Source organism: Sciurus carolinensis, chromosome 5 (genome assembly GCF_902686445.1).
Source record: "Sciurus carolinensis chromosome 5, mSciCar1.2, whole genome shotgun sequence".
In the NCBI taxonomy this organism is placed as follows: Eukaryota; Metazoa; Chordata; class Mammalia; order Rodentia; family Sciuridae; genus Sciurus; species Sciurus carolinensis.
The window spans coordinates 90644951-90662946 of record NC_062217.1 but is presented as its reverse complement, the minus strand read 5'-3'; the positions used below and the strand labels follow the sequence as shown (position 1 = coordinate 90662946).

General features: G+C 47.6%; 1 protein-coding gene across 3 annotated transcripts in view; it reads right to left on the bottom strand.

Moving 5' to 3' along the window:
• Positions 1-17996, bottom strand: part of Ret (ret proto-oncogene) — a 53822-nt gene that overhangs the window by 18295 nt on the left and 17531 nt on the right. For 2 of the 3 annotated variants that reach the window (XM_047554209.1, XM_047554211.1), the window contains exons 2-8: positions 9853-10182; positions 8243-8530; positions 5741-5982; positions 4364-4559; positions 3388-3587; positions 1351-1609; positions 268-393 (exon numbers count right to left, since the gene is read on the bottom strand). In XM_047554209.1, the coding sequence (XP_047410165.1) occupies positions 268-393; positions 1351-1609; positions 3388-3587; positions 4364-4559; positions 5741-5982; positions 8243-8530; positions 9853-10182 (1641 nt within the window). The remainder of the gene's footprint in view (positions 1-267; positions 394-1350; positions 1610-3387; positions 3588-4363; positions 4560-5740; positions 5983-8242; positions 8531-9852; positions 10183-17996) is intronic. The other variant, XM_047554210.1, reaches the window with a different exon arrangement.

Here is a 17996-nt window from a genome sequence, read left to right as displayed (position 1 = left end):
AGCCATTCTATTCCTTGAACAGCCAAACGTTGGCCCAGACCTTCCCAAGCCTAGAGTGAATCCAACCTGGAGCATTTCTAGTACTAGGGTGGCAAAGACCCTCATGACCTTCTACCCTCTCCTCTCCTGGCATTGTGAAGTCACATAAGGGATAAGGTTGTTGGATCACTGTAGGAGCCAGTAGGGCCTGCAGGACCCTGTATTTTCCAGCTACCCTCACCCCTGCTAGCCACTAGCACCACCCTCCTGTAGGTTCCCGGGACCTACCTTTGCCATCTCCCTGCCTCCACTCGCACCTGCCTGTTGGAGAGCCCAGGCCACCACACTCTTCACATTCAGACCGCCTCTTGTTACCTGAACAGGATAGGGGGCAGCCTTCCTCCTCAGCCACGTCTGTGGGGAGCAGACAAGCTGGTCACGGTGGGCCAGCTTGGGCCCAGTATCCAGCTAGTACCCATGGAGAGATCAGGGACAGGGTTGAGACCAGGAGATCTGGGGTGATCTGAGAGCACTGGGAATAGGATGAGGGATAGGACATGAGGGTTGCAGGTGTGGGCAGCTGCTGGGGGTGGGGAGTAAGGATAGGAGGACGTGAGGACAACCAGGCTCAGAAAACACCACACAGGATGCCCAATTACACCTGAGTTTCAGATAAACAATGAATACCTCTTCTGTGGGACATACTTGGAGGTTTGACTATCAAGAAACCTCACAAGAACTGCTGCACAAGACTTATCCAACAGGTTGTGTCCTGTATATGAAATGTGTGAGACCTGAAATGCTTTGTTTTTTAAAAGATCTTTAAATATTTGCATATACATAAAGAGTATATTGGGGGTAGGATACAAGTCTAAACATGAAATTCACTTACACTTTCATACACTTTGAACACATAGCCTGAAGGTAGATTTAGACTTTTTTTTATACCTGCATTTTACTGCCACTTGCCACATGGTAAATGTCGAATTTTCCACTTGTGGCATTATGTTGGGGATCAGAAAGTTTTAGATTCTGGAGCACCTTGGATTTTGGATTTTCAGATTAGGAACACAACGTGTATCAGTAAATCGCTTGTTGTTTACCTGAAACTTAAGTGTAAGCAGGACCTTATATTTTATCTGGCAGTCCCAAAGAAAGAGCACATACAGGATGTGGCGAGGAGTGGTGACATTTCACCACTCTGGGTTAAGATGGCTCACACTAACCCCACGTCGTCCTTCCAGTTGGGTTGTGCAGTATGCACTGGCTATTCTCATTTGTAGGGAAGGGGACAGGCTTAGGGAAGCCATAGTCAGGTGAGGGCAGCAGGCCCAGGCCCCCAGCCATCCCTCCACGGAGCATGGCACTTACATGTCCCCTCCACTGTGAGGAGCAGTGGGGCCTGGGCCTGCTTGCGGGCCTGCCGGTCAGTGGCCACCACGGTGTACTGGAGCTCGGCACATTCAGGTCGCTGCAGGGTCTCCGTATCATTTATGAACAGGATCCCTGAGGTGTCCTCAGCTGAGGTGACCACCCCCAGGACACTACAGTTGGTGCTGGATGGCTGCAGCTTGTACTGGATGTGGATGCCGCTGAATTCCTGGCAGTTTTCCACACAGACTTTCCCAATCTAGGTGGAGGGCACAGGGAACACCTTAGCCAACTTGAATTGGCCTGAAATTATGGCTAGAAAAGCTCCGGGGCAGTCAGAGCCCCAGAACAGTTCCCAACTTGGTCTCGGAGTATTCATGTCCTCCTGAATGATCAGTCTTCCACTCCCACAAAAGCTGCAGACCCAGACACCTGCCCCAGTCCTGTCCTGCCCAGGTCTGCTCACTCCACCAAGTCACTGGCTGCCCCTGGTCCTGGGAGCCAGAGGTGAAGGTAACATACCTACCCCAGTCACCCAACTGCGAGTCAGAGCACTGCACTCTGACAAGAGAAACGCAGTGTGGCTGCTTGTCCCACATGAGACCAAAGGGCCTCTTTCCTAGGATACTAGGACTGAAGCTGGACAGTTAACTTTTATCTTTTGGCTACTTGAGTTAAGAGTTCTAGTGGCAGCAGTTAGAAGCCAAGATGGTAGAGGCTGGGAGTGGGCAGGGCCCTGCTTATGTGTGCAGAACCAGGCCTAGAGGTCAGCACTTCGGCTAGGGCAGAAACCAGTGCTTCCAAGCCCACACCTGATGCCACAACAAAACCTGCCTCCTGGATTACCTTGCTTTCCCTTGTAGAGCAAGCTCACTTCCATCTTCTCATGAGATTCTCAAAACTGCCCAACAGATCCCTGGACCTCAATTCACTTTAAAAAACTAAGGAGGGGATGATGTACCACAGTGAATGAGATACTGAACTGCGACTGAGGTCCTGTTGTCTCCTAAGTCAGACAGACACAATTGAACCACCTCCAGAAATGCCTGTTCCTTTCCAGCCCCTCTTAGAGATTCCTAGGCCCCTCTGCCTTGTCACTCCCAACCCTAACCCCTCCTCCAAGAAAGGCCTTGGGATAGCAACTGGGCAGGGAGCTTGGATGTATCCAAGGGAGGGGTTCCTTGTGTGTGTGTGTGTGTGTTGTGTAGTCTCAAGTTGCTACCAGGAGCTGATGGGGAACAGAATCACCTGTTGGAACTGGGAAAAAGGAGAAGGACCTAAACATGACACTCTGAAAAAGACATAACCACATGTGGCTCTTTTAGGAGAAAGTATGTTAAGTCATACATGCTGAAATTGCAAGTAAACTTAAAAAATGCTTACGAAAAACTCTCAAGGAAGTGCAGGACCAAAATATTCAACACTGGCGGATATGAGGGGAAAGGATCATTCCTTTGCTTTCCTCATGTTCTTTAACAAATATTTATTACTTTTATTTTTCCACTTCTCATGATTATTTTCCAATGGCAAATATGAACACAGAAAAATACTTCTAGTAAATGGTCTTATAGAAAGTAAAAAGCGGAACCATTCCCCTCCTCCTCACCCCAGAAGGGCATACTGTTAACCACAGTCTGCACACTTGCAAATTCTTAAGAAAGATTTGGTTTTCCATAAATGGAGTCACACCTACAAACCACTTTTTTCATCTAACAATCCACCAGGAACATCTTTTCAAGTCAGCATTCATACTTATATTGCTCTTATATCAGTACAAAAATGTTTTAAAGATAAAGAAGGAAAAGGCAAAAGTAGAGGGGCTTAAGGAGCCCCCTAACCCTGGTTTCTCCAAGGACTTCTCTGAGTATCCAGGACACTGCCTCCCTGGCCCTATGTCCGTGGTTCCACCTGGGCAACTTTCACTGGGTACCTTAGGGAAGGGGAATCACCCACACAATGCTACCTTTGATCTGCTAAATAAGAACCCCACCATTGGGGTTTCCTAACACCTAGGCAGGCAGTGGGCCACAGGCTTACCTGGGCATAATGGCGGGCCCTCTTGTTTACAGAGAAGGAATAGGTGCTGGGCAGGCGTAGAATGACAGGTAGCACCGACACATTGAAGTGGAGAAGGAGAACACCTGTCCCTGGACCCTGGAAGTCTGAGTCATTGACCAGCACAGTCAGCTGCAGGGGTCGGCTCTCTGAGATGGGGATGCTCCGGTTGAGAACCAGCTCTGTGGGTTGGGGATATGATGATGACAATCAAGCTGCTTTGGTCTGGGAGGGCTCCCTCATGTCATGGCACAGCATACCTCCTCCCAGACATGCAGCCCTGCACACATGTGTGTAAGCACCTACTTTCATGCATGGTCCCAAACCACATGTCTGATGGTCAGCTCTCAGTTAAAGCCAATATATAAATGCTGGCCATCCTGTTGAGACGGAAGCCCAAACTTTCTTAGCTAGGGCAGCCTGTGTGTGTGTGGATGAGAATGTGTGTAGGCATAAGGTGTGTGTTGTACATGGGTGTGAAAGTATGTGTGTGTGGTGGAGAGTATGTATGTATGTCCTGATTGTGTGATATATGTACAGAGTGTGTATGTATTTTGGTACATGTGTTTTGTGTGTTAATGTGTTCGGGGTAAGTGGTTTATGTGTATTTATGTAGTGCTTGTGTGTATGTGGTGTGTATAAAAGGGGTCTGTGTATAGGGCATTGTAGGATGTGTGCTGTGTTTATGTGTAGAGTGTATGTGGTGTGGGGATGTGTGTGGTGTGTTTGTGTGATGTTTCAGTGCGTGCATGGTATATGTATGCAATGCATAGTAGTGTGTGTGGTGTGTATACTGTGTATGCACAGTATGTTTTTTATGGTATGGGTTATTTGTGTGAGGAGTAAATGGTGTGTGTGTGTGTGTGTGTGTGTGTGTGTGTTGTGTAGTCTCAAGGGAGGTAAAGCTCAGTCAAGCCTGAGGCCCTGGGAAGAACTATGTACCACCAGCCCCCCTTACTATAGTCGTGCACAGTTGCCCGCACGAAGCTGCCGTTGGCCTGGGCTAAGGTCTCGTTGGGTGAATGCTCCACACGGAAGGTCTGCTGGGCCCAGGAGTCCCCAGGGAGCAGCGTGTTTGTATATCGCCTTACAAGTTCCCCAGATGCTGGTACCACATCCGCATCGAAGACACGCAGGGTGGCCACCACAGTGCCCTGTGGAATGCAGAGTGTGTCAGTCAGAGCAGGTGCCCTTGGGAGGGTACAGACCTGGCACAGCCCACGAATGGACAAGATGAGCACCGTCAGAGCCAACCCTGGAGACAGACCTGAATTTTAGTCACCATGGGGCCACTTGCCAGTTGGCCTAGACACCTTCCTTGGACCATTTTGCCTCACCTGTACAACAGGTGTGATACATATCTACAGACTTCCTGTAATGAGACTCAGAGCAGGTACTCAGGTACTTTGCTAACAGGTCTCTTTCAGATCCCCAAAGTGAGGAGCACCCTCACTCTGCCCTGAGGAAGATGGACCCCCTCACAATGAAGGTCAGTTAAACATTACAGACAGAGGGCAGGCAGAATAGAACCCAAGCTCAGGTGTACTCCAAAATGTCCTCCCCCACGCACCTTCTGTACAACCAGGCTGGAAAAAGAGCTGTGTGTAAAGCCATAAGGCACTTTGGAGCTCTGTTCATCAAGCTCCCTGTGGTCATCCCAAGGTTGCCCAGCCAGGATCACATGCTGTTTACCACATGATGAACTTTCCTCTCTCCCCCCAATCCCACCCCCTACCAAACCTGCATCTGCAGTGCCCAAAGAATCAGGAAAAGGCAACGCACTCAAAGGGTGGCTCACTGCGCCCAGGGATAGGGCCGGCTGCAGGATGGCCCGGCACCCAGCAGGTGGCAGTAGCGCTCCATCTCCACCGGACCGAGAAAGGTCCGGCACAGACCCGCCCAGGGCAACGCAGGAAGATCCCTGTAGGATCTTCGTTCCAGTCTCTCTCCAATACCCAGTTCCTTCCCCTGCGCCTTAAAGCCCTCCTGTGCAAGGCTGGTTGCTTATGGAATGGAGAGCCTTCTTGGAAGTGTATCCCCCCTGGCAAGCCCAGCAGGAGTGCTGAGACACAGGTGATCAAAGGTGTGCCCTAGACGTGCCCTTTCGGTTTGGTCCAGGTTGTCAGACTCAGGCTGGTCACCAGGGGCTCCCTGGCTGTGGAGTTGGGATCCAGAGGCTGATGGTATGCAGCCAGCCTGACAGAGGGGCAAACGAAAGTCTGGTCACATGGTTGGATGGCTAAAAGATCAAGGAATAAACTGTGGACAGATAAAGACAACGAACAGATAGAGCGAACTGCCGGTCAACAGGCGCATGCAGGCGCAAGACAAACACCTCCTTCCGCTTGAATTTGACCACTGCGCTGGCGGTGTCCACGCCTCCGGGGAAGGTGGGGGCCGAGTCGTCCTCGTCGTACACGGTCACAGGGAAGGGCACCATCACCTCTTCCTCACGCTTTCCAATGCGCACGGTGCACTGGGCTACCAGGTCATATTTCTCCTGCTGCTCACGATCCAGGGCCCAGCGCGTGCTCACCTCTAGGCTGTCCGGGTCACAGCGGAAGGGCAGACTCTCACCTGCACACGGAGCAAAGCAGAACCCCCAGTAACCGCCTGCCTGAGCACAGGATGAACTGCCTTCCTCAGGGTCCCACTCAGAGCAGCTGAACGGGTGGGTGGGGCACTGCAGTCATTGCCAGAACTCATAGGCGTGCTGGCAGAGACAGAGGTGGGTGGGAGGGCTCTGTGTGCTACTTTCCTGGTTCCATAGGGACAGGTAGCCAGTGTCCCAAGCCCAGATCTCCAGTCATGTATGAGTTTGTTCTTTTCTGGCTTTAACTCCTGCTGATGGGGAGGAAGCAGTGTGAGTAGCTTCTTCCCTGATGAGGCAGGAAGGGCCTGGGGCACACAAACAGCATCTGACCCCTATCCTCCATCTGGAGTGGGAGGTTGCAGGTCCAGAGAGCCAGTTCCAGGCACTGGCTGGTTTTTTAAAAAAAATACTTAGCAACTTTTAAATTACGGAAGTAATATTTGCTCATTTCAAAAAATGAGAAATAGAGCCAACAGTTCCACCACTTGAAAACAAACACGGTGAACATTTGGTGTATGATTTCCCAACTCGTGGTTTGCATTCCAGCTCTATACCTCTTGCTTTGTAACTTCAGCTGGGTCATTCTGTCTCTCTTGCCTCCGCTTCCTCCCCAGCAGATGGGATAAGGCTGAAGTGCAGCTACATGCCTGGCTCTACAGAGTGACTCATAGCATACTGTGAGGGGAGGGCCAGCAACCAAAACAAACACTTCAACCAACCCTCAGGAATAACCCAGAAAAGGGAAATTGCTGAAGGCTTGAAGGTCAACACTGAAGACCTCCACAGTCAACCACTGGGAGGTTAAGATCAACTCCACAGCCTCTCAGAGCCATGCTTTTCATTACACCTGAATTACACACAGGTGAAACTGCTTATCAACCTTTCCTTCTATTTCTTGTGATTACAAAAACATGCTAAACAAAATTTACTTATGCAATTGTTTTGAAAAAATGGCTGCATGCAAAATCATTGCTTTGCCAACCATCTGGTTGAAAGATAGCTATCCCTGCCCCAGCGATGATAAAACCATGTTAAGGCTGGACAAAGTGGCACACCACTGTAGTCCCAGCAGTTTGGGAGGCTGAGGCACAGTGCACTGGGTGAGGCAGGAGGATCACAAGTTCAAGGTCAGCCTCAGCAACATTGAGGCCCTAAGCAATTTAGCGAGATCCTGTTTCAAAATAAAAAATATATAGGGCTGGGGATGTGGTTCAGTGGTTAAGAGCCCCTGGGTTCAATCCCCAGGACAAAACAAACAAACAAACAAACAAACAAAAAAAAACCAAAACAAAAACCAAAAAAACCCCAATATGTTGATGAAGTGTGAGTGGTGGCTTTATTTAGATTTTCATTAACATTCTCTCCATGTGTGGCTGTTCAGCTGGCTTCTCTCATCTTGCAGGGGATCCCACTTGGTTACACCGCCATGGCTCCAGCCCTGGCCTTCCCAGGCCAGCTCCTGCAGCTGTATTGCTCAGGTGGAATCTCTGAACCATGCTTAATACTCCACCTCCAGCCCAGGGAGAAATCAACCTGAGTCTCCCATTAAGTGTGCCCAGGCTGCCTGCTTCTCATATTCACTGGCTTTTAGCCTTACCCTAACCCAGTCCTCTGGCTTTCCTAAGTCTTCTTTCTCCCTGCTTCTGCCCTATACCTCTGACTCCAAGCCATACCCAACACAGGAATCTGATTAACCCATTTAAAGGTAAGTCAAATCCTATCAACACTTTTCCTCTTAAACCTTCCATGACTCCCCACGTCCCTCAGGGAACAAAGATCTGAAAGTTGCTCCCAGACCTGGACCTACCCTGTTCCCATCAACCTCTGCTTTTCTGCACTCCACTTGGGCTACACAGTGTCCCACTGTGATACCCTCCAAGGAGTCATCTGTCCCATCTGGCACTGACTCATTTTTGCTCCAGTGCCCCTGCCCCAACCACCCAATTAAAGACAGTAGTCTCTACCACTCCCCACTCCCTGTCTCCCCGCTTTTCCTCCCACCTTATTTCTTTGGCATGTTCATGGGTTCTATCTCTCACAGAAAAGGAAGCTCCTGGCAGGCAGGATGTCAGCCTGTTTTATTCACTGCTACTTCCTTAGCTCCTAGAAGAGTACCCAGCCCATGGCAGACATGCAAGAGATATTTCTGGACTGTTAAACAGTGGTGGACAGTAAACCAGATGGCTTATGCTAAGTGCTTACAGCACTGCATCTGGCATACAGTGCCATGAGGCAAGCACTCACCTTCCAGAAGCCTATAGGCCACGCTGATGTTTGGGCAGAAGAAGTGCACGGGCAACAGGCGGAACTGATGGAAGGTGCCAGGGGGCCTATTTTCCCGGATGCGGAAGGAGAGGGCTGTCTCAGGGAAGCAAAGTTCTCTGGGTTTGAGGGAGCTGCATGCTGGGAAGGAGGTGTTGATGAAGAAGAAGTACACGCGGGCACAACCTGGCCACTGGCAGTCACTCTCACGCAGGGGTGTGGATGACAGGAAGACCTGGAGGAAGATGGTGAGCAGGGGGAAGCCGCCATCTGTGGGGAGAGAAGAAGTCATGGGGAATGGGAGGGGGCAAGAGCTCCAGGGTTCACTGTGGTCCACGGGGCTCTGCCGGGCTCCCAGCTGCAGTTGCTACCTCCCCTTCTTTCTAGCAGAACCCTAAGGCCTGGAGCACCAGTGCCCCCCAAGCTCAGCCCTCTTGCAATTCAGATCTCATCTCAAATGATCCTCTTCAGGGAGGTCCTCTGAGCATTGCAGGTGGGCAACTTCTCAGGGTTGGCTCCTACAGCATGTGGTGACTAGCAGCACTTCCCATACACCACAAACTTCCCCAGGTGGTTTTGTTGTTGACATACCCCCCTGTGGATAGCCCCTAGAAGGGGGATTTCCATCAAGTTCTACCACCGAGGAACCACAGTAACTTCAGTGAGGTCCGGGTCTCAGCTCAATTAGGCAGTGCCCAAACATGGATGGCTCAGGGCTCTGAAGAAACACAGGCCCATAGCAAATTCTACCCTGACCCCCACCGGGAATCTCTATAGTTCCTCAAGCTTCCTACTGGGGGCTTAAGATTAAGATGGGGCAACTAAGTGTATATGGAACCAAGGCCCATATCAGAGTCACCTCCTCCAGGAACTGCCCTGGAAGGGAACTGCCCACCCCTCCCCTCTACCCCCATCAATGGATTGTGTGACCCTGGCTGCATTTGGAAGACTGGTCAGTCATTCTTCCAATGCTGGGCAATGTTGCTTGTTCTGTATTCATGACATGGGACCTGCCTCTCACCTATGGACAGGGGCTCAGGGCCATTGTAAGGTTGAGTGAGGCCAGGCCCCAGGGCTGTACTAGGAAGGTGGGAGCTACTGGGTGCATAACCACCATTTCACGCTACAAAGAACTCTGATGTACTTCCACCCCACCTGGTCACATGTGGCCTTGACTCCAACTCGGACCCCTGGCCTGTGCAGCTGGCCAGGTCTTCCTTTTGCTTTGCTTCCCTCCCTGGATACCTAAGCCAGGCCCGAGTCCCCACCAGGTAAAAGGGTAGTCTGCTGTCAGTGGGAAGACAGGCTTTCTGGCACTGCTGCTTCTCCATCAAGGTCCAGGTCATCAGCTAAATCAAATCCTTGGGATTTTTTCCCCAGTTTTTCTGAATCCTTCTTTTATAACTGCATTGTTAACCTCACTGGAAAAGGCCTCTGGGTCCTGGAGAGAGTACCCAAATCATTCCCAGTGGTCTCTGAGCTTGCAACAACTTCTGGAGGTCCAAGGATCATCAGTGCCCTCAAACTTGTGGGGGTCCCTTGCCAGGCTGGATACAGAGCAGCCAGCCTCACCTTGCCCTTTAGACCCTTACCCACAGGAGCCCTGGTGAGGGTGGCTTGAGAATGAAGCAGAGGTGAGGTGGGGTGTGCTCTCTTACTGCGGATGCTGAGTTTCTCCCAGAAGGTGTGGTCCAGGCTCTGGTTGAGGTAGAGAAGGCCAGTGTCCTCCTGGACACGGATCCAGTTGTTCTCATGAAGTCGTGTGCGGTGGGCGCTATAGAGATGCTGGCCCAGGCGAAAGCTGGGTACCTCTCCAGGGGTGTCCCGGAGGGCATGGACATAGAGCAGGGGTGTGCCAGCTGGCTGGTCCACATACAACCTCTCCCAGTAAGCATCTCTTGAGAAATAGAGGCCCAGGGGGGCTGCAGGAAGCAAGGAGGTGTGTGAGGGAGGGTGGAAATAATGGTTTCTTCATGAATTGAAAATAAAAGATCATTAATTTAAAATTATGATCTTAGCAGGAATTTCTTTTTTTGTATATTCAGAATTTATTTTGAAGTCTTTTTGTAACATGTGTAAAGCAATATGAATTCTTATATTTTAGCTCTACTAATATATTACCTGAATATTACCAAATTCCAAAAAATTTGTTTTTGTAAGTCATGAAATTAGTACTTCCTAAATGATCAGATATTTTAATAACTGTCTTTTAAATATTTCTTTCTAGATATACATGACAGTAGGGTGTATTTTGACATATTATACATACATAGAGTAAGTATAACTTGTTCCAAATCAGATCCCATTATTGTGGTTGTATTTGATGTGGGGTGTCATTGCTTTTGTATTCATATATAAGGATAGGAAAGATACGTCCAATTCATTCTACTGTCTTTTTTGTTCGCATCCCCCCTCCTTTTCCTTCATTCTCTTTGTCTAGTCCAATGAACTTCTAATCTTCCCTTCCCTTATATGTGGCAACCACATATAAAAAAGATCATGCTGTCTTTGGTTTTTAGGGACTGGCTTATTTCGCATCCATCCATTTACTGGCAATTGCCATAATTTCATTCTTCTCTATGGCTGAGCAACATTCCATTGTGTACACACACCACACTTTCTTTATCCTTTATCTGTTGTAGGGCACCTAGGTTGGTTCTATAGCTTGGCTTAGCAGGAATTTCTAACTTTTAGTCCAAAGAATGTAAACACAGAATTATCTGTATATCTAAACACTGACTAAAATTATACTATGTTAAAATAGAAAAAGGAAAAGGAGGGACCAAGGGGTAAAAGTGTAAATGGTTGCAATATCATCTTTAATTACCCAAGTGTCATAACACCTGAATCACATGCAAGTGGAGAGTTCACATTGACTTCTGAATAAACCACACAGAGCCAGAGTTTTCAAAGGTATGAGATGTTGACAGACAAGCAGGACAAGCAACAATTGACAGAAACAAAGAAAGAACTTTGAAACAAAGTAGTGGATCTTTAAACATATTCCTCCTATATGACCCATTCCATTTTCTAACAGAAATGAAAAACATCCATCCATCAAATGACATAATCGTAAATGTATGATATTAAGAATAGCCAAGAGCTAGAAACAGCCTCGATGCCACACCATGGGATCCTACATTGCAATAGAAAGGGATGAACCACTGGTGTTAACAGCCTGGGTGGGTCTCGTGGATACCATGCCATGCTGAAGAAGCCAGGCAGAAAGAACACACATGGTCTGATTCTAGACTGAGTCTAGGTAATTTATCAGACCAGTTATCTATTGGATTGGGATAGGGTTGACAGCCTGGGAATGACAGGAGGGGGCTTTATGGGTAATGTAAATGATAGGGAGGTAGGTCATGTGGCCAGACCCATTTGTCAACATTGTGCAGCTAAGATTTGTGCATTTCAAACTATGCAAATTTTACCTTAAAAAACAGAAAAATGAATCACCAAGGGGGCTATGGGCAGAAGTGTAGCTGCTGTGAGGAAGCAGGGATATTGACCTTGGCTATGGCTGGATGAGTCTACAAAGGAGCTTCATGAACTGTGCTGCTAATTTTGGGTATGTCCAATAATGTTCATAATTAGAGTGTTTTGTTTAATAGTAAGAGTTTTCTCACCTCTGGTGAGAATGAAATGGTACAGCAAGCTGTGGAAAACAGTGTGGTGGTTCCTCAAAATATCAAACAGAATTACCATCAGACCCAGCAATTCCACTTCTGGGAACAGACCCAAAAGGTTTGAAAGCTAGGTCCCAAAGAGACACCTGCACATCCATGCTCATAGCAGTACTATTCATAATAGCCAAAAGGTGGAAGCAGAAAAACAAAACGTGCTATATGTAGTACATAAAGTGGAATATTATTCTACCTTGAAAAGAAAATTATTTTATTTTTTTAAATTTTAAGTTACACATGATAGTAGAATCCATTTTGATATAATTACACAAGCATGGAATGTATCTTATTCTACTTAGGACCCCCATTCTTGTGGATGTACACGATGGTGGGATTCATTGTGGTGTATTCACGTGTGTACCTAGGAAAGTTATGTCAGAGTCATTCCACTATCTTTCCTTTTCCTATCCCTCCTCCCTTCTCTTTATACCCCTTTGTCTAGTCTACTGAATTTCTCTTCTTTCTCTACCCGCTTTATTGTGGGTTATCTTCCACATATCAGTAAAAACATTCAACTTTTGGCTTTTTGGGACTGGCTTATTTCACTAGCTTGACAGTCTCCAGATGCATCCATTTACTGGCAAATGTCATGAAGTAATTCTTCTTAATGGCTGAGTAATACTCCATCATGTATACAGACCACATTTTCTTTATCCATTCATTTGTTCATGGGTACTTAGGCTGGCTCCATAGCTTAGCTATTGTTAATTGAGCTGCTATAAAATATTGATGTGGCAGTGTGCTGATTTTAAATCCTTTGGATATACACCAAGGAGTGGGATAGCTGGGTCAAACTGGGAATTGTGGTTCCATTCCTAGTTTTGTGAGGAATCTCCATACTGCTTTCTAGAGTTGTTGCACCAATTTGCAGTCCCACCAGCAATGTATGAGTGTACCTTTTCCCCCACATCCTTGACAACATTTATTGTACTTTTCTTGATAATTGCCATTCTGACTGGAGTGAGATAAAATCTTGGTGTAATTTTAATTTGCATTTCTAATTGCTAGAGAATATTTTTCATGTATTTGTTGACCATTCCTATTTCTTATTTTGAGAAGAAGTGTCTGTTCAGTTCCTTTGCCCATTTATTGATTGGGTTATTTGATTTTTGGTGTTTTTTGAGTTCTTTACATATCCTGAAAACTAGTACCCTATCTGAGGTGCAGGTGGCAAAGATAAAAAGAAAGGAAATTTCTGGCACATGCTCTAGCATGAATGAACTTTTAGGACATTATGCTAAGTGAAATAAGCCAGTCACAAAGGGACAAATATTGTATGTTTCCACTTATGAGAAACCTAAAGTAGTCACACTCATAAAAACACAAGGTAGAAAGAGGTTGCCAGGGGCTGGGAGTGGGATGGAGAATTATCACTTAATAGGTATTGGAATTTCAATTTGGGATGATGGAAAAATTCTATGGGTGGATGGTGGTGATGGTTACTCAACATTGTGAACACTATAGGTGTTCTTAATGCTATTGAACTGTACCCTTAAAAATTTAAGTTTAAGATGTTCAATTTTATGTAATGTATATTTTTCCACAACCAGAAATAGTAAGAATTTTTAAAAAATGGGTAAATAGGCAAAAATTCTTAAAAGGCATTGTTAAACTGCAAATAATTCTACAATGCACAAAAATACCAACACACAAAGCAGACAGGGGAAACCCTATGCTCCTGCGTGACTGACTTATCTTTTCAATCGGTTTGTTCCCACCTAGGGACCTTTCCTCACAGCAGCCTTTCTTCCAGGCACCAGCAGAGGATTCCTATTAGGCCACTGCTTGGGTTCTCTTCTGGGATTTGGGAAAACACTCAAGTGCAACAGCCATGAAGCAAATACAAGAGGTAAGACCATTTGGGGTTCCAAAGTGGTAAGAAAATGAGAAGGTTTCTTGCACTGTGGAATGTTTCTCAAAGAGAACCTCAAAGACAGCAGGGATGGGAAAGGCAACCTGAAGCAAGCCTTCATCTGGTCCTGTCCCTTCAGGGTAAGGCTGCCATGCCACCCCCTACCACACATACAGATTTATTTTATGGCAAATGAATAGATTGATTGTGGCCAAAGAATGGAAGAAAAGTTCATTCATGGAAAGTCCCTCCATAGAAGAGCTGGGTCTCAGTATGGGGAAAGGGAGGGCTAGGACCTCTGGGGACAAAGACTTATACTTGAGCCAGGGCTGAGCCCTAGCCTTCTTACCCCTGCAGCCACCAAGAATTTCACCAAGAATTTCAAGGGTGGGGGAAGCTAAGGGAGCCCAAGAAAAAAATCACACTGGGGAATTCTAGATAGAAAGTACCACAACTGGACCACTACTCACTGGCCCCAACCACCAAAGTCTCACTGAGGGGACACAGCAGAAGCTACCCAAACATGCCCAATGCTATTTTCCTTTCTTACTGGCCTAGGAGGACAAAACTTACCCCCAGTGGCACTTAGGGCTAACCTCTTTGGGATCTAATAGCTGGAAGCACGGGCAGATGGCTCAGTGGGCTGAGGCGGCCCAAGAGGACCACAGATTCCTCCCTCTCTCTGACCTAAGGCAGGTGACTCTCAGCTTCAGGGCAGGTTCAGGGAAAGGACAGCTAATGGCACAGAGCTCTGTGATGCTTGGAGGCTGCAGAAGAGGGGCTGGGCACATGCCACGGGGATGCCCTGCTCAGCACACCCCACCTGCCATAAGGGTAAATTCAATCTGGGAGTCTCCCAATGATTCCTTCAGAATGCACTCTTACCTTCAGTAGTATAGAGGCTGGGAGGTGGGATAGACTCACCCTCCCACAACCCCCTTACAAAAACCACATGTGTGGGGAGAATGGGCCCAGCCTGCCCTCGCTTTGCAGACCTGGGCCCTGCAGGATTGTGTGGGGTCCAGTGTTGCTGCTGCCAGAAGGGATTTGTGGATTGGGCAATGATTATGAACAGAAAGAGTCTTAAATGCATTTAGAATGCCTCCCAGGCAGTCCCTGTGGCAGGGCTCGACAGTTATAATGTTCTTTCTTGTCAAAGACACTTCTAGTTGGAAACACATGGTCCAAGGGGAGAACTGAGGAGGTGGGTGCAGGGCCAGTCTCAGAGGTGCAGCCTGCACAATCCAGTGGACCTACTCTCAGAGGGTTCATGCCAGGTTTAATGCTCTGATACCACCGTCTTGAAATTCTGCATGATTCTAGAACAAGGAGCCCCACAAATGAAGCAGTTAACTGACGTGTGTACACACACAGGAAGAGCAGTTGGTGTTCAGCATCGTAGGGATGGGTGGCCTCTGCAGAGTACTGCCTTCTGGGTCTTAATTTCTCCCACTGTGAACCAGAGAAGGATGTGCTGGGGACAGGAGGACTAGCCAGTACAGGTGCAGATAGCCCTTATTTCATATATATGTGTATTATTACCAACCTCTTACTGTAGATTCACAACTGCTGGGTACAAGAGGCAGACAGAAATGGAAATGGAAGCACATCTGCCCAAGATACCATCTGCTTCCACATTGCCCCACCTCATTAAGGACTCAGTTCCAGCATTCAATGGGATATCATGATGGGGTAGTGCCTCCTTAAAACTACCTTCACAGGTAAACCCAGCACAGTGCCTGCTAGCCAGCACTGATGACTTCATCTGGTACACACAATGTTTTAGTCAGCTCTTTTACTCTGTGACTATAGGACCCGACCAGAACCAGTGTAGGGGAGGAAAAATTTATTTGAGGGAGCAGAGAGATACAAATATATACTCCAAAGCCAAGCCCCAATTCCCACCTCCTCCAGTCACACCCTACCACTTCAATTATCACTCAGTTAATCCCTATCAGGGGATTAATTTACTGATTGGGTTAAGACTCTTATAACCCAATCACCACTTCTCTGAATGTTCTTGCATTGTCTCACATGTGAACTTTTGGGGGACACCGCACATCCAAACCATAACACATAGTCACAGGACTGAGATCTTGATTTGACTGTGTACCTGTTTCTCAGCCTGGAAAGACCATTTCCAATACTCTATACTTGCCTGAGATTTTGAATTTATTTTTATTTGGATGCCTATGGAACCAGTCCTGAGCTCCTTCCTCCCATATATGTACACACTCTTACACATGCCTTGTCATATACTTTGTCCATGTGGGTGCATTTTTGGGTCCATGCTAGAACCTGAGCATCCTGCTCTGCTGGTTATCATAATGCATGTGCCTTCTGACCCTCTGGCTCTTACTGCCTGGCAGTCAGAAGGGAAGGGGTGTGGGTATACCCAGGATGCTCCACTCTAGCTGTGTGCCCAAAGCTTGCAGTCCCTTGGTACCTGTGCAGCCCATGCCCAAGCCCAGCAACGAGCTTCCCAAAACCCCCCAAATTATCTTCCTGTGTGTCAGTCAGTCTCTGCTCCATGCACCACAATGGTCCTGATCCTGTGACCCAGCTCCTCCAGCAAGCTCTGACCACTGCTGGGGAGGGTGTCCTTCCTCTGCAAGGGTACATCAGAGGAATCTACCACACCTCTGGTTACTCTCACCAGAGGTTAGGAACTCTTAGCTAAACTGCTGCAGTTCCAGTGACCACATGGGTCTATCTCTTGGTTGGACCCAGACTGACACACATATCACGTGTCTTAGACTCATTCTTTCAAACACAGACATTGCACCATACTGTCCCATATTCATTTTTGTACACAAGCACACACACACACTCATACACATTCTCACAATCAAGTCTTTCACACTGTTGCACATTCACCATCCCACACAAGTAGAGAGATTTTCATGCTGTTGCTCACCTATTCTCATATACATTCTTTTGTACACTCAATATAGACACTAAGCATGGCCTTAGCCCTTTCTGCTTCAGTTATGCCTACTGGGCTGCCTGAGGCAGGGGCTGACCATCACTAGCTCTGCACAGAGTCCTGGCTTCTCCAGCTGCCCACTGAAAGCCACGTGTGGCACACCAAAGCCCCTTGGACCTCATCACCATCACTGTGTGTTGCTCATGCTACCCTCTGACCATTCCAGGGCAGACCTGGGCAGGTACTCCCTGCTCATGCTCTTGGGCCCTCGTTCTACCTCTGCCATTCACAGGTCACTCTGACAAGCACTGTAAGTTGACATGAGAGAACACGGTTTATGCCATCCTGTCCATAAACATAAACACAGCTCCACACAACTAAAAATATCCTCAGGATGGGTACATAAATGCTGGAATTCAGAAATTTGAAGGAAGGGAAAAAATTTCAAGAATGGTACAATTCAAGCACTTGGTGAAATTAGAAGCCACTCCATTGCTTGGGCAGGGTGGACTCTTCCTGCAGAATCCTTCTCAGGCACCAGCCTCGCTCCCACCCTTGACAAGTGGCAGACGATGCAGATGACAGTTTTATTATGACCCAGCAGAATCTTCTTAACAGACGATTTCCTAATGCAATCATCTTCCTGAGAATGGGAAACAGACCCCAGTGGTTCCTCCTCAGGGGCCAGGGTGGGAGGAGGCGGCTCTGCCCACTGCAGACCAGCTGTCCCTGTGGGGGGTCCCTCCAGCCTACAGCTTGGCAGTCATCCTCTCAGGATATGACCCATCTATCTCCCTGCTCCCCTCCCGTTTCCCATTCTGTTTTCTCTTTACCATAGTCAAATATTTGACACAAAAGAATACATTTTTACAGACTGTCTACATTGAATGAACACTCATGAGCTTTAAACCCTCTGCTCAACTGAACTGGCACTTAAAAGTGTTCCTGCCCCCCATCCCCACTCAAGCCTGTGTCTTGCCCTTTTTTTTTTTTTTTCCTGGATAGAGAATGTGCTGCGTGGTTGGTCATTTTCTTAATCCTTTGAAGGTAGGGCTTCCTGACTTTCTGCTTCTGTGGCCCTGTGAGTGCTCTGTGGCTCTTGGCTGCTCTGCGGACCTCCTCTGTCTTTGGTTTTCTCCAGTATTACTCTGATTCCATTCAAGTCTGCTCACCCCTTTTGCTGGCCTCCTCCTCCTCAGCTGCTATTTAGATGTGATTTGTGTCTGTCCCCCAAGTCTGCACACATTGAAATTTAATCCCCATTGTGATGTA